We start from the raw sequence: 15,445 nt of genomic DNA, 5'->3' as shown, positions 1-15,445 counted from the left end.
TAACTGAGAAAACACACTGACTCTTATCATCTACTGCTGTCAAATATGTCCAGACACTGTGGTGTACAGTTTTATTTGTTAGTTCTTACTCCTGCTCTGTGCCAGACATTGGAACACTGACCCATCTTTCCTCTGCCTCCAGGAGAGGCCCAGTTGCACCCAACAGAAGCAAACAGAATGTTCACTGCTCCACTACCGAGAGTAGAATCTCTCCTGGACTCCGCCACTCATGTTCAAGAATATATGAACTTTGGAAAGTTGCTAATGATTTTAAATAAACAGACTGAAGTATTATAAAGAAAGAATTACAATATGACTATTTATAGTCCTACATTTAAGAAGACAAGAAATGCTTTTTATACTTATTTAATGCGCTTTCATATTATCAATAGCATTGCTCTAAATATTTCACAACTTCACTATGAAAAGAAAGGAAATAAATTTAAAAAAAAAAGAAAGAAAAAGGGGGGGGGGAAGAAATAATGCTTTTCCTTGTGATTTCTTACACTGCTTTCTTACCCACATCCAACCAGGTATTTGTATTCCTGTGAATACAATTTTCGGTATTACTGAATCATGTTTGGTAGCATCCTTGCCAAGAATGAGGTTTGTTTCCCGTACATCTTATTTTCAAGATGACTATCTGGTTTTCATTACTGATATTTTTCATATTGGGCCTAAAGGACCAGGGGGACCCTTAGGTCATCTCATCTAGCCTTGAGCTTGTGTGACAAGAGGTTAAATGCCTTTGCATCATATGATTTGGAGCCCAACTACTTATACTTGATTACAGCATGAGCTGTGTTTGGCCAAGCTGCTTTCCAGAAAGGCATCTGACTCCTGAGTATGTGGACAATCTGCTATTTTCCATGGAAGCTTTTTCTACTGATCGTTGTTACTCACATTCTAAAAAATATAGATATTTCAGTTTGGTTATGAATTTACTGGTGTACTATGAAAGAGATCTTACTAAGCTTCTTTCTGAAATACCACAGAGTCTCTACTCACCCAGTATATTCTGAATTTAAAGATACTTACAGAATATAATTAGATTTTTTGATAAGCTTAACAAGTGGAGCACTTCAGATCTTTCACTTTAAGGTATTTCTTCCACTCTTTTAAGATTTCTCTGCTTGCCCACTTATCAGTGTGCTCCAGCATTCAGGAAACTGAAATGTGTTCAGTGTTTCAGTGTTGGTTTTCTCCATGAACATGCCAACTGCTGGGAACTGCTGCTGCACTAAAACACTGTTAGTTACTTTATGTATCACCAACACAAAACTGACTGAATGAGCCAATACTTGTAGTAGTGTCAGTAGGACATCCTGACCACTAAGTAAAACACTTTTTTTTCCCAAACAGAGATCCAAAGACAAGATGCAAAGGTTTAAACTAAACCCAAACTTTATTCACTTAGGTCAGCTGGGAAATATCTGGAAACAAACTCATATAGTGTAGATCATTACTCTCTCATCTGTCATTTTTGGGTTTGAGAACAGCCAAAAAATGCTATTCCCACCTCTCAAAGTATTCTCACTCACTGCTAGGCCTCACCATTCTTCCTCTCAGAAAACTGGTTTTCTTAAAAAGTAGGTCCCATCTTCTTTAGAGGGCATTTTACCTTTAATCCATATCTAACTCAAATTCACTGAAGAACCACATCCCAAAGAAAACAACAAACACAATTATCTGCTGAACTGTTTGAGTTGCCCTCATTGATCAACCAAAGTGCCCTTGTGCTCCAAGATTTTAAAAATGGAAACAATTTATCAAGGAGAAAAACAGTCCTTACCAATTCATTCACAAAAAAAAAGAGCACAGGTTTCACAGCAGATGCTCCCCAAAACCTACATCAAAGACTAGGCTAGGAGGGCGATATATGAATTTGGATAAATCAAAATTTATCCAAAGACAAAGGGATAGAACTTGACAGAATCTTTTAATTCTTCCCCAGTGAGCATTTTAGTGATACACAATAATTCTGAGCTGATAGGCTATTTTTTATTATTAATTGTGAACCGTATTTTAGTCACTTATGAACACAAGCAGCTACTTGAATTTCATGTGCTTTCTTAGTGAAACAAGTAATTCCCTAGTTGAACACTTTTTGCATGCACAATGTTGAAACTGCAATAATTATGAATATTAGCGAGCGTACTCCACCTATTTTGATATAAACACATCATCATGTTCTGCTTTAAAAACTTTCAAATACTCCAATTTCTATTCTCACGAAACTGAGAATTCGATAAAGGGCTGGAGCATAAGCAAAAAAAAGGTCATGTGCATGCAAATTAGAAGTATTTGTACATATGGTTTATATTTCAGATGTTTTCAAGAGCATGCATATTCCTTTGAGACAGCAGGAACAGTCAGGAAAAACTGATCTAAAGATGGTCAAATAACTAGAATGTCTGAATATGTCAATATAAATAATACTTACTGTTGCAAAAGACAGAAGATTCCCAAAGTTCACAGTTAAAAAATACGGGTCATAAGATAATGTTAAGCATAAAAATGGAAAAGGAAAATCTCTATTATGCAGTATTAGTGATGTTCCAGCTATATGTCAGTGACAGGATATGCCTCAGGTCACCGAAAATCTTGGAGGAATTTGAATTTTAAAGAAAAATCTCCATGCCTTCACAGCACCAACAATAGTATCAAATGCTATTACACCACCTGTAGCAGATTGCAAAACAATGCACTGCTGAACTGCAAACTAATTAAGCACACACTAATGAAGCACAGTAAGGTTTAATAAATTGTTCAGCACAACTGAACGTGTCACACACTGTGTACCTGAGGTATCACTACACCCTAATGCTGCTGGGAAGCCAAACTGAAGACAGTTGTTACGTGTTGCACATTTCCAAGAGGTCAGGGAAAAAGGAAGCTGGATGTCCCTGGGAATCAGGAGGGAAATCCAGCTTCTTGCAGGCAGTGAGGAGGGTATGGACTTACTAAGAAAATAACCCTGCCAGCCAAAAGCAAACATATGCATGCACACTCCATGAATTAACCTATCAAGTGAAAAAAAACCCTGCTCCGTTATTCCCTTCCTAACAAACAAACAAACAAAAAATCCTTTTATGGATTTGGAGAAACAGGATTAAGTGAGAAGCCACACACACTTGAGTCATAGCAGGAGATGGAAACATTCATTCTTTGTTTGCCTTCCTTTCACAGACTGTGGTCCTCTGCCAACGTATCATACAAGCCACAGAAAACAGCTGCCATTGTACCTCATACCAGACCACTTAAGACAATCAGAACTAAAAACGTAATTCTTTTTGTTTGTACTAAGAGCACAGGACCTCAAGCCAAAAGCTGATATGAACTTGCATTTTTTGCAGACTTCTGTCAGGGCAGAAATACAATATATATTATTTTGTATTATATATAAGCACCAAGCCTGAGAAAAGGAGCAGCAGAAGGCTAGAAAAGGGTACTTGGGAATGTATGAGGAGCTTTTTATTGTAATCTGTACTGTTTCATAAAATTATTCCAATCAGATTATATCAAGCCTGAATACAAATAGTCAGCTAAGAGCCCATCAATGTATCCTGTTTCACACATGCACTGCTTTGCTCCTAAGGTGAATTCATCCATCATCTTATTCCCTGTTCCGTGAGATCTGCTGATGAGTCAGCCATCACCTTCAATACCATCAACATATGAGCATTGTCAGAAAGTTTTATCAGCTCCCTTTTCATACTCTTTTTTCAGATTAGCATCTATGCTGAACAGTATAAAGTACAAAAAAAATTTTTAGAATGTCACTTTGGAAACGAACCTCGTGTTTCTGATTCTGAGGCAGCTTCAAGTGACTGGCTGGATATGATACCTAAATTATTTTAATTAATATTGTTAAATTGCTCACCTCAAGCTTTTAGAATCATACCAGCTTTTCTTAGTAATTTTTTTGTATTAATTTCCTTCATTTGATCTATGTTTTTATCTGTTGATGTTTGAGTTTTAGAAAGATCAGCTGATGTGTGTGCATCAAAGTCCACAGCATGAGAACTACCTTAAACTACTCCTTAAACAAAGATTACCATTATTTTACCATGATCCCATTTTCTGACCACTATTTTTAAACCTGGATTGTTGTTTGACCCCAAGAGGCCTCCTGCTCCTAGGAGTTTGACCAACCCAGTTTTAGACAGCTCCAGTTAGATGAGAAAAATCCCATATTCATTTCCCAGAGGAGTGCAATTTTTAGTTTGGCCACCATCGTGCTTGTTCAGAAATCTGAGTTACACAGATGTGTGCTGCAGCATCCATGATCTGCTCAGTTCAAATGTATGAACATAAAAAGGAAGAGAGATTGTATCAAGAGAATAACTTTTACTTTACATTAGGAAGACAGAAAATATACATTTAGAATGTCTATGGCCCAAGACATGAGTGTGAAATTACTTTATTTTGATTTCTAGTAGATTTTATGACCAGACATATGCCCCATGGTTGCTTGTGATCATTTAAAAGGTCATGAACCTCCCTCAGTTCATTTCCAATTGTAAGATGACATATGTCCAGGGCACCTAAGACTGAAACAAGAGCAAGATGGACAATAACAGTAGATCCAAACTTGGAATATAATTTTGAACATCTATGGTTAATTTTAAGCTACAGGTTTTTGTATCTTTGGGAATTTCTACATTCCAAACAAATACTCCTCCTGGAGGCAAAGCAAGGTTAAGATTATTAGGCTTATTACCAAAATGATTCTTTTTGATCCTGTAAGCTTGGCTTTTGCCCTAATACCTAAACAAAATTTAAAAAAAAAAATTAGAAGATTGCTTGAAGATAGCTAAGTGATCCTAGAAACTGATATATGCATCTGAAGTACAAATAGTATGTGTCTTGTGGCTTCAGAAAATAAACCTCTGGTGGGAAGAAAAGAGAATATGGAAGAGAAAGTAAGAATGGCAATGAGATGCATTCTATCATCCACTTGTAATATTCTTTAGAGAAGGTGATGTAGCACAGAGAATAACCAACTAAAGACAAGAAAAAACCCCAAAGGTGTTGTTATAAAAGGATGGTTATGACACTGTCATAGAGCAACATAAATTACCAGAATATTGTTTTAAAAATCTATCTGCAGTAAGAGTAGGATTTCAGAAAGTATGTTTTAATAAATCATCACAGAGATACATTTGGGTCAAGTTCGAGCCTCAGCAGGTCTCCACAGGAAAAACAGACCTCTATGGAAATCATGTTTGTTAGAAAATACATGGAAATCACATGTTTATTACAAAAAAGGTCCTGAGATAGATGCTGCATGAAGCTCAAATCAACAGATCAACTCAATCTCAGTCCTCAAGGCGAAACAAGAAATCGACACTAAAATGCAAACAGTTGAGTGTCTCCAAGGACCATGTCTAAGTCAGCTTTAAGAACCCAAGAGCAAGTTACTTTAAACAAATCAGTCCTCCCCGCAGCTGTGTCTCTGCGTTCTTCCCCTCGACACAGTCTCGGGGTGTCCCTGTCCGTGGTGCTGAACCCCAGGCGCCGAGGCTGGCGGGGACGAGGGAAGGTCCCTGACCGTGGTGCTGCAGACACGGGCTGGGACAGAAGGACAGAGGGCTGTGGCACATCAGCCACAGACCCATGGGGCCCTTTGCAGCTTTGTCTCACAATTTTGGCAAGTGAGCTTCCGGAAATGATGCAACACATCGGCTCAGCTGTCAGAAAGGACGATCGACCCATTTTATCACTCATCCATGTCTGCATCTGTCTGAGTGTCACTGGCATTCCAGAGTTTCACATCATCACTTTTCACCATTTAGAACTGGGAAAAAAGTGATCTTATTAAGTGAAAACTTTCAAGGGAATATAACAGACTACTCAACACTTCAGTCTGTACTGTTTCTAATTACAAAACAGCTTATCCAATCTAAACAAAGAAAGCCCATAATAGTCCTAAAGTTCTAGCACTGTCATGGGATATGAAGTTAATAATCTTGCACAGCTTCTTGCGAAGACAGTCTTTACAATTCTCTTCCCACCTTCCCTTTTCAGCTCTCTGTGTATATGCAAAGAAACCAGATCAGGAAAAGTGAGTCTTCATTCTCCCAGCTAGATTTTGCTCTTTCACGGTTTCCTAAATGGAATCAATACAAGAAAGGTTCTGCTCAGAAAGTTTCTCCCAGTGTGGTTATTATGTCAAATGTTTATTTTAGGTTCGTCAACCTAAATTTTAGAGAGGATGAAGTGCTCCTCTCCTCAGAGAAGCAACTTGTGTTTCACAAAAGAAGCATGAAAACTTGTTGTCTGAAAGTGGAGAGGATCTGATAAATATACTTTATACTAAAAATACCAAAATGCATAACAGAATATAAAATGAAAAATGAAAAATGTGTGTCCTTTTCAGATATCACTGATATCCCAGGTATCATTCAGGCTGGCTTTAATGTCTCTAACATTGTTTCTTAAGATATCCAAAATTCTAGAAAATTTAATGGATCTACTTTTAAGTACAAATTTTGAAATATTTTATTTCCTGTAATGTCCTGTTTTAAGCAGGGATTCACATGAAGCACCCTGAGAGGAAAAATATTCATCCCTTCCTTCTGAGGTTATCCTGTCTGGCTTTGGAATTCTTTTTAACTAAGTGCTATCTTTTGTCACAGTTACAGATGATAAATTTCCTACCTGAAATACCAGTGACAAGGCAGCTATAGGACAGGTGTTGAGCCCAGAAGTGCCAAGCCTCCAAAGTTTTAGCACCTAAACTCCAGATGTAATTGCCTATCAAAACAAGTCACTGCCATTGCACCCACTCTTGCTATTTCTGACACTGTTCCTCTCATCCTCCTCTGATGTCCAGTTTTTGAACACTGTTTATGCTTGGAAGGACACTGAGTCCTGGTGAGTTCATCAGTTTTAACTGCACTGCTTTTGTGTGTATTCGGCAGGAGCTGCATAAAATGTAACTTACATTTCCTACATGAAAGCACTTGATTCACAGAATATCTGTACAAGTTTTAATGCCTCTCCAGGCAAAAAAAAAAAAATCTTTTAAAAATTTGCAAAACTCTAATAGGTTCACGTGAAACCACCTTTTAGTCTCTATCTCTTTGCCAAGAGGTAAATAACTAGGCAAATTTCATGTCCATCCCAATCTGCTTCCACACGAGGGAAAATATGAAGCACAAGATTTATATGCAGTGCATTTGTGCACCGTGGGCACCGTGCAACAGAATTCAGGCTGGCATGATGAAGAACACCCAACAGCGAAGTTCACATCAGAACAACAAAACTACTCTAATTTTTCATAGTAAAAAAAATCTATTGCTTCTCTTCTGTCAAGGTGTGTTTTATATTAGTGGCTCCCACATACCAATTAAACACCTCACTTCACTGAAGGTGAGAACTATTTGTTGCTTTTGTACACTTGACTGGAAAAGAAGTCATTACATACATAACAGCCTCTATAAAATTGATGATGATTTAGCAAATATTGCATGGAATAGATAAAAATATGAATAAAAATATTATTATGTACACATGTAGCTATAGGGCCGAGAAAAGAAGATTCAAGAGCAGCATAAATTTCTTCTTCCAGTAGTGACAGTTTACGATCCGACACAAATGTTGTGCCTTACAAAAGGAAAATTAACAACAGCTCCTTGCACACAGCAAAATCTTGTAACAAACTTTTGAGAGTATAAAACCATGCCCCCATATCTGGGTATTTGCCATGTATTTTTACTCCTATTCTCTTTCCTTATCCAAGTTCAGAAATACAGTGCAATTTATTGCTTCCACTAAATAAGGAAAAGAATGTGCTTATGAATAACATAAGTAATGCAGAAAAAGCCACACGTTCTGGTGGGAAACTGTGCCTGTTGTATAAATAAAATCTATACCGCCATAAATATAATATGTAATACTCATTCCAAACCATAGTCACCTCTTAAGGAATAAACACTTGAGTCAAAGCAGGGTAACAGACTGGCAGTGCACTCCTGGCGTTTGTCAGGAGCGTTCCTCAGGCTGACAGCAATATTAACCACAATCCATTTCAGTTGCTTTGGTTTATCATTGTGTGACTGATGTTCAAAACAGTGCCCTAAGAAGCTGCTTACACAAAGTGTTGGTTTAACCTACACTCTGCAGCTCTTTAAATCTGTGCTAACTGTGGACTCCTAGCTGACACATTAAAAAAACCCCCGTTACTCAGATTGACACTTAACTTGCAATTTCTAAATTATTTTTAAAAGTAAATTCTTCATTGTCTTTGGCAGCCAAAAAAAAAGTTAAAACATTGACCTGACTTCCTTTCTGCCAGATCAAAATCAAAGTTTTCCTTTCCTTTACACAGTGGGAGCACTAAACCGTGATGAATTTCTGGGCATGCATAAGGAAAGGAAATATTTAAATGACTGTTAAAACCGTGTAGGCGTTTAAGTGAAGTATCTTTAAGTATTTTAAAAACCTTTAGCAGTGCAAAAGCACAGACATGCTACAATACCTAATGAGCACATATTTGGAAGCATTACTGTCAAGATAACAGTGCTGCAATGAAAATATCGCAATATACATGACATCCAGAGATTTTCATAGTAGAACATAAGCGAGGTCTTCCAGATACTTGTCACAAATTCATCACCTGACACAAAGTTTAACATTTGAGCTACATGGAGTTGGTACTGCTAGAAACGCCAAAACAGCAACCAAAATCTTCAACTGCTTTATTTGAAAAAGGTATGGCATAAAGACTCTCACTGTGTGTGTGTGTATACATATATACACATTAATTATGTGCTGTTTAAAGTTCCCAGTTTTCCAGCAAATGCTTGAGAAGGTTGAATGTAGATAGAGATGCAATCCAAGTAATGTCCTCCCTCAGCACCAGCAGTGGAAAGATTCCCTCAGAACTGAAAGCACACTTAGCAATCCACCTCTAAGACTACTTTTATGAACAGAGAAATCCATATAACCAGTCAATGTTAATAAAAAACACACAGAAATAGAGCAGGTTTGCTATCCAATCTCTCAAATGGAGGTAAGTGCAATACCTAACCTAAAATGAGGAAAAAATGTTCTGTTTCAGGGAGGAAGAAAGATCAGGACTAGAGTGCTGATTGAATTGACTCTACAAATGAAAATACAATTAAAGGGAGACTCCTCAGAAGAACAGCATCTGGAAAATCCTTTTCCTTGTCTTCAATTATTTCAGCAATGACATGACCTATGCAGAAGTTCCACATAACAAAAGTTAATGAAAAATGAGGTTGCAAAAATCACGTCATTACCAAGGAATTCATTAATGATTAGTACATTTAATTTATGTACTCACTCAAGCTACACAGGGCTGATGTTACTTTTAAGTTTTCAATGTTGATTTAAGTGCAATTCACAAGAGTATTCTAGCTTGGTGATAGATATTTTTGGCTGCAAACTACCTTCAGATACTTTCTGGCCAGAGGATTATTAAATAGCATTTATTGAATACCACAACAAAAATTATTTTAAAAAAAATACATGGTTAACTTCTAAAGATTTGTTAAAATATAAAATATGTGCAAGTTTACCCATGAATGTGAATCTGTGTCAGCCAGACATTCTAAGAAACCTTAGAGTTAATGACTTATTCACATTAAGTAACACTATTAGGAAAAGTTGCAACAATAATACCTCAGAATCTCTGCTTTGGTTTTAACTGTGTACATATACAGATTCAAAAGGCACGGTACAGTCTTCAAATATAGATATATACACACATATTCAACTACATATGTACACATATATGCATGTGTATATACATGTGTGTGTGTGCTTATTTGTCTATACATTTGCTGACTATACAGTACCTCTTTTAAGGTTAAAATACTAAATCAGTAATAAAACCTTTTCACAGACCTGTGATTAAAGTAAACAATTGCAAACTGAAAGCAAAAACTTTTAAAGCCGCCATATTTCCATGGGGATTTTTTTAGTAGCAAATTACCAATTTATATGAGACTTTAAAAAAAGAGCGATAATTAAAATACTCTCCTTACCTTTTCTACTAATTAACTATATTGCTCCACATGCCAACTATTTCCCATAAAAGCTACCTTTTAGAAAAAGATCATGCTTGCTGATCAGAGCACCCAGCCTTACTAGAGAAAATGAGAGATACTTCAACTTTGTAAAATGAAACAGTCCTTTCTGGGAAAGCACGGCAAGAGAATAATCACTCTCTGTAAACAGGCTGTATATCGAAGCTGCAAATGGGAGGGGGGAGCACTGAAAAAACCCACAAGGCTACTCCGCCAGAAAGGAATTGTTTGGAAAAGTTGTTCAAACCTGCCAATGTCTGTCTGACAAAGAACAGCTGCATTACTCCAGCGTACCTGAAGGGGTACACAGAGGAAGTGATAAAATAAAGTTTCTATTCATTGGAATACAGACAGTGATTTAGAATTACCTAAATTACAATGGTATCACAAGGTTTGCTACTAAAAAAAGCACAATTCTTATCAGAAAAAAAAAAACAAAAAAAACAACAACACCCCCCCCAAAAAAAACAAACAAACAAACAAAAAAAAAACAACGAAAAAACCCAAACAGGAAAAGGCTAATTTTTAATCTTTAACAGCCTCAGCACTCCTAACTTCATTAAAATTTGAAATGAAATGTAATGTCTATATTCCAGCTAGAAGCACCTTCCAATAACAATGATTAAGTTGATACAATCAGAAGCAATAAGAATACATAAATAATTCATCCTTACACAATCTGATGCCTATTATCAGTACACACATGAAGAAATGAAACACTGTTAATGGTCATGCAAGTAACGTATTAAACACAGCAGAAAACGTTTTTAAGACTGCAAACTACTATGACAAAAATATAAAGGTATATTTCATGACAAATACCTTTGACAAATCCCTGAAGTTGCTAGGAAGTGTAAGGTCCAACTCCTCTGACTCATAGTTGGTGATAACCCAAGGGAAGACAGGGTACTGATTCAAATCATTGTAAGTTCGACCTGACAAACAACAAAAAATCCCCCACTGTGAATCAGGAGTTATATTTAACTAAAACACCACTCTCTAAAGATACAACAATATAACTTTATGAGCTGTTTGAAAGAACTGCAGTGTTATCATTCCAATATTCTACTTTGCTTTATTGAAAGGATAATGGAAGAGCTGACAACATGCTAGTATTTAATCTAAAACATTTCAGCCCATTTCACTTTAATTGTAAACTTTTGCATACAGTAAGATTGACAGTTAAACTCACTCCTTTCCTACACATTTCTCCTTTCCTTGTTTACATCTTCTCGCCTTCCATTTCCTTAAGGTGAAACACTTCAGTAATTGGAGGGGTAATGATTTTTGTTGATACTAAAAATTAAAGCATTCTTTTTACATACTGTTTTAAATACAATATGTGAAAGAAGAGCGAAGTAGGTCAGGAATTTAGACTGAAGAATTTTTCAATTAATAACTGTTTCATCTAGAGAATTCACTTTGAGGGGAATTCATCCTTGCCCATTGTCTCTCTATGGATATGCCAACATTTACCAGGACAGAAAATTTGGTCTGGATACAGGTTCATGTATCATCTAGGATGGAAATAATACACTTCTTCCAATAAAACCAAAACACTCAATTAGAATAAGCATATACCATGCAGACATACACACCCCAAAGCCTGGTTTCTAAGTTTAAAATGCAGTTTTTACATAGATCCTGTCTCCTTTTATTTTATTGTTACAGAGGCTCATTCATTCATTCATATCATCTTCAATCAGCATATTCTTGAGATCTTGTTCAGTTTGGTCTTAAAAGTCTCCAAAGACAGGCTTTAACCTCTTCCGCAGGAATACTATTTTACAATCCAGCCTGCAACATTGTCAGAAAACATTTTCTAAACCTCCACCAAAGTGTTTCTTCTTCCAGTTTTCTTACACCCCTCAGTATTTTTCCATCCTGGTTTGCAGTATTTTTAAATGGTAGAGTCAGTCTTTCCCTAATCACTTGGCTGTATTGCACATTATCTCTTACTGAGGATTAAGGCAACTTACATGACGCTGGGCTAACTATCTTTTCCTTTAATTCCCTATCATGGGCAACTCAACTTTCCCTCTTTCCACAACGTTATCTTTTTGCTTCTTTTAACCTCAAACACCAAGCAGATAAGAATTCAATTTATTATTTCAATACTATATTAAAGCTGAAACGGATCATTCATTAGAGCCACAGAAAACAGTGTCATGATGTGCCTCATTCAGCCTGAGCAGTAACGAGGCGAGCAGATCGACCCCTACTTTTAAAAATCTGCCAGCTTCCTGGCACCTCTGACTTGATGACTGATTACAGAAAGCACCAAAACTGACCATTTGTATAAAATGCAATTAGTGCAAGCACAGGCATTTGTTATATCAATCGTGTTAGCAAGAGCCAAGCCTGAAAGGGAATTAACAGACCTTTCACCACTGTCAATACCACAGAAAACAGCTGAAAATTGAGAAATTTTCTAAGTTGCTCAGAGGAGAGAATAAGTTGGAAAATAAAAGGGATGTCATGAGACCCAACAGTCAGCCTCCACTGAAGCCCAGCTGGTTAGAAGCTGATGGGGTAAGATGGGTTAAACAAAACACAGCTTAGCATTTACAGAATGAGTGGTTAGGACAAAAATAAGGGATACAAATTAGGGTTGGGTTTGGATTAATGGTGTCCTGGAACAGCAGCACTGGCAATCCAGGCACTGCACCCTTTTTTGAGACCAACCATGCATGTTGTAACAGTGGTGTTTACTAGCTCCAGGAATATCCTGCTCCCTGGCTGAGACTTCCCAGCCCCACAGAGAACTTGCAGCATCTATGATATTCAGGGAGGATAGTACTTATGAAAATTAAAACTTTGAATACTGAAGATAAAGAAGTTCCTATTTCCGAGGCTTTCCTAAATAGTTGACCGTCTATATAGTTCCTGTCCCCCCACAACAGTCATGATATTCTGATTTTAAGTGCAGTTCAGTACAGAGTTATGAATACCTCTCTAGTTTTACATCAATTTAAATATAATTACAAATAAACTAAATTTAGGAGGATTTTTGCGAAGTTCTTCAGGACAAAACAATACACAGAAAAAACTACTCATTAGAAGAGCAAAATCTAGTTGTGCCCTACGGCTGTGGAGACTATGCCATCAGTAGCTCCTTTTCTGTGTAATTACAGTAATTTGGATGTACAGTAATTAGCAATACCTGCTATAGTGTTTAGAAACATCAAGTATTCAAAGTTGGAAATCTCTCGGTGTTGCCACCTCTGGGTCATATTGGAAGCTTTGAAGATCTGTCGTGGACTAGCCAGAGAAATGCGTCTGAAAAGAAAGAAAATTGGAAAAAAAAATAATGAGAAAACCTGCTGGGTTTTCCTTTTTTACATATCTGTTTTTTAACGGCAGTAGTACATATTCTTTCTACCAGAACTATGCTAGATTTCTCTGGAGATCAAACTGCCATTTGGATACTTGAAGTTCATTTTTAAAGTTTTATAATCTAATAAGAATAAAAGAATTAAAGCATCTGACAGCTGGATATGTCAAGATTTGAAAAATTTCCAACAGAAACCTTTACAGCTGTGCAAATTCAGCTGCTCCATGACTGCTTGATGTATTACAGAAATATGTTACTGGAGATTTAGAGAGATGGAATATCATTAAATAAGAAAATCACAATACTTTTAGAATTTCACATAAGAATAAAGTCATCTTTAAGGAGAGGTTTTTTAAATCCCTCAAGAACAAAGGAAAACAATGATAAGATGATAGAATTTCATTATGAAGTCCATCCTCTTGAGATTTAAATCCTGGGCAGTGTTGAGGAGTTAGTCATAAATAACTCAAACTTTCAGAATCTGATGCCAGATTTCCGAATGTTTGTGAAAGAAGACTGTAGAGTCATTCCTTGGAGTGATAAATCAAACAGAGAAGAGTTTATCACAAAATTCCCAAGACTGTTTTGTTCATGATGAAAACATCTGTAAATAACAAACCCACATCACCTAGGGAGGAAAAAAAATCTGTATGTAGTTTTAGTTAACAATTCTTTCTAGGTATTGATGAACAATTCAAGGAAACTGTAACTGGTTTTTTTTAATAACCTCCATTATGTTGCAAACAAATTGATCAGTACAAACGGATGTGAAATTTTGAGCAAATGTGTCTTCATGTACATTTAATATTTTTCACATATAATTTGTTTCTGCAAATAGAAATCCTAATATTCTTACACAGTGGCTATAATTGCAATCCAAGTGATTTTTTGTTTCTGAACTCCATTAAAAAAACTACAAAACACAACAGAAACTTTCCTGAACTATTCTAATCCCATTTCTATGTACAGGAATCTATTAAAAATAAAAACCCAAAGTAACAACATTCAAGACACTCCCTAAGGGTTTCCTGCTGCATGTTCTGTAAACCAGTAGGTGTGAATGCTCCAGACCATGTTTGATGGCTGGTTTGATGAAATAAAAAAAGAGAATTCTTACAACTGACAGATAAAATTAACTCAAATTGTAAAATACCTGGTCTGGGGTAGTCCAAAGATGGTACCAATACCAACCCGAGGTAGACAGTTAACCACTTTCTTCACTGTTGCTTGGTCAGGGAAGTTGAACATTACACCCACTGTGAATACAAGAGTTGGAATTCTGCATGATTTTACACATTTTAGGCTTTCTCAACCAACACAATGCAACTCTAAGCTCAGGTGCTCAACAGATCGGACAAGTTTCATTCAGGTTGCTGTAGATATATATTTTTTTAATTTTCAAAACTCCTTTTATATATTACTAACAGGAATTTCAACAGAAGTTGTCACTGTTGCACATCTTACAAGGTCCACCTAAGTTTTCCTTTATGAATAGTAACTAAACCTGTATGCACAGATTGACTGTCTAGAACTATTTAAAAAACGTACGTATTAACTGGTTGACACATTTACTAATTTACTTTCTAGATATTTTCCAGAAATAGTCTTCAAAACACTATCTTTCTATTTTGTCTGAAATATGCAAATGACACTTATGAAATGACAACCTAAAAATCTAAATAACAATCTAATTATGGTATCACCAATGGCCATTTATGACTTCAGAGAGTACAACAAGTTTTTAGGCATATAATTTATCATTCCCAAAACAATGTTCTACATTTTAAATAAAGCATGAAGGTACAGCAGTCACTGGTCTAATCCAGCAGTGAAATTCTTTCACTTCGTTGTTCTTGGCGTGTAGAACTAACAACTATCAACCCTCCAAGGGGACACAAAAAATCCTTCATGCATAACAGATCAGAGGTAGGACTGTCTTGAGCAGGAGTCCTCAGAGAATGCCCAAAACCCTCATGAATATAAACAAATGTGTGGCATTGATAATGCACAGTTCTCATGCTCGATCATAATTTATCATTGAAAAGAGAATTGG

General features: G+C 36.4%; 1 protein-coding gene across 3 annotated transcripts in view; it reads right to left on the bottom strand.

Moving 5' to 3' along the window:
- The window catches only part of LRBA (LPS responsive beige-like anchor protein), a 364,153-nt gene that overhangs the window by 104,035 nt on the left and 244,673 nt on the right, over positions 1-15,445 (bottom strand). For all 3 annotated transcript variants that reach the window (XM_066186497.1, XM_066186498.1, XM_066186496.1), the window contains 3 exons: positions 14,546-14,648; positions 13,222-13,337; positions 10,881-10,993 (listed from right to left, as the gene is read on the bottom strand). In XM_066186497.1, coding sequence (XP_066042594.1) covers positions 10,881-10,993; positions 13,222-13,337; positions 14,546-14,648 — 332 coding nt within the window. The remainder of the gene's footprint in view (positions 1-10,880; positions 10,994-13,221; positions 13,338-14,545; positions 14,649-15,445) is intronic.

Source organism: Chamaea fasciata, unplaced genomic scaffold (assembly GCF_029207755.1).
Source record: "Chamaea fasciata isolate MVZ Bird 193981 ecotype frontalis unplaced genomic scaffold, bChaFas1.0.hap1 SCAF_6, whole genome shotgun sequence".
NCBI classification, from domain to species: Eukaryota; Metazoa; Chordata; class Aves; order Passeriformes; family Sylviidae; genus Chamaea; species Chamaea fasciata.
This window is presented reverse-complemented; position numbering and strand designations above follow the sequence as displayed.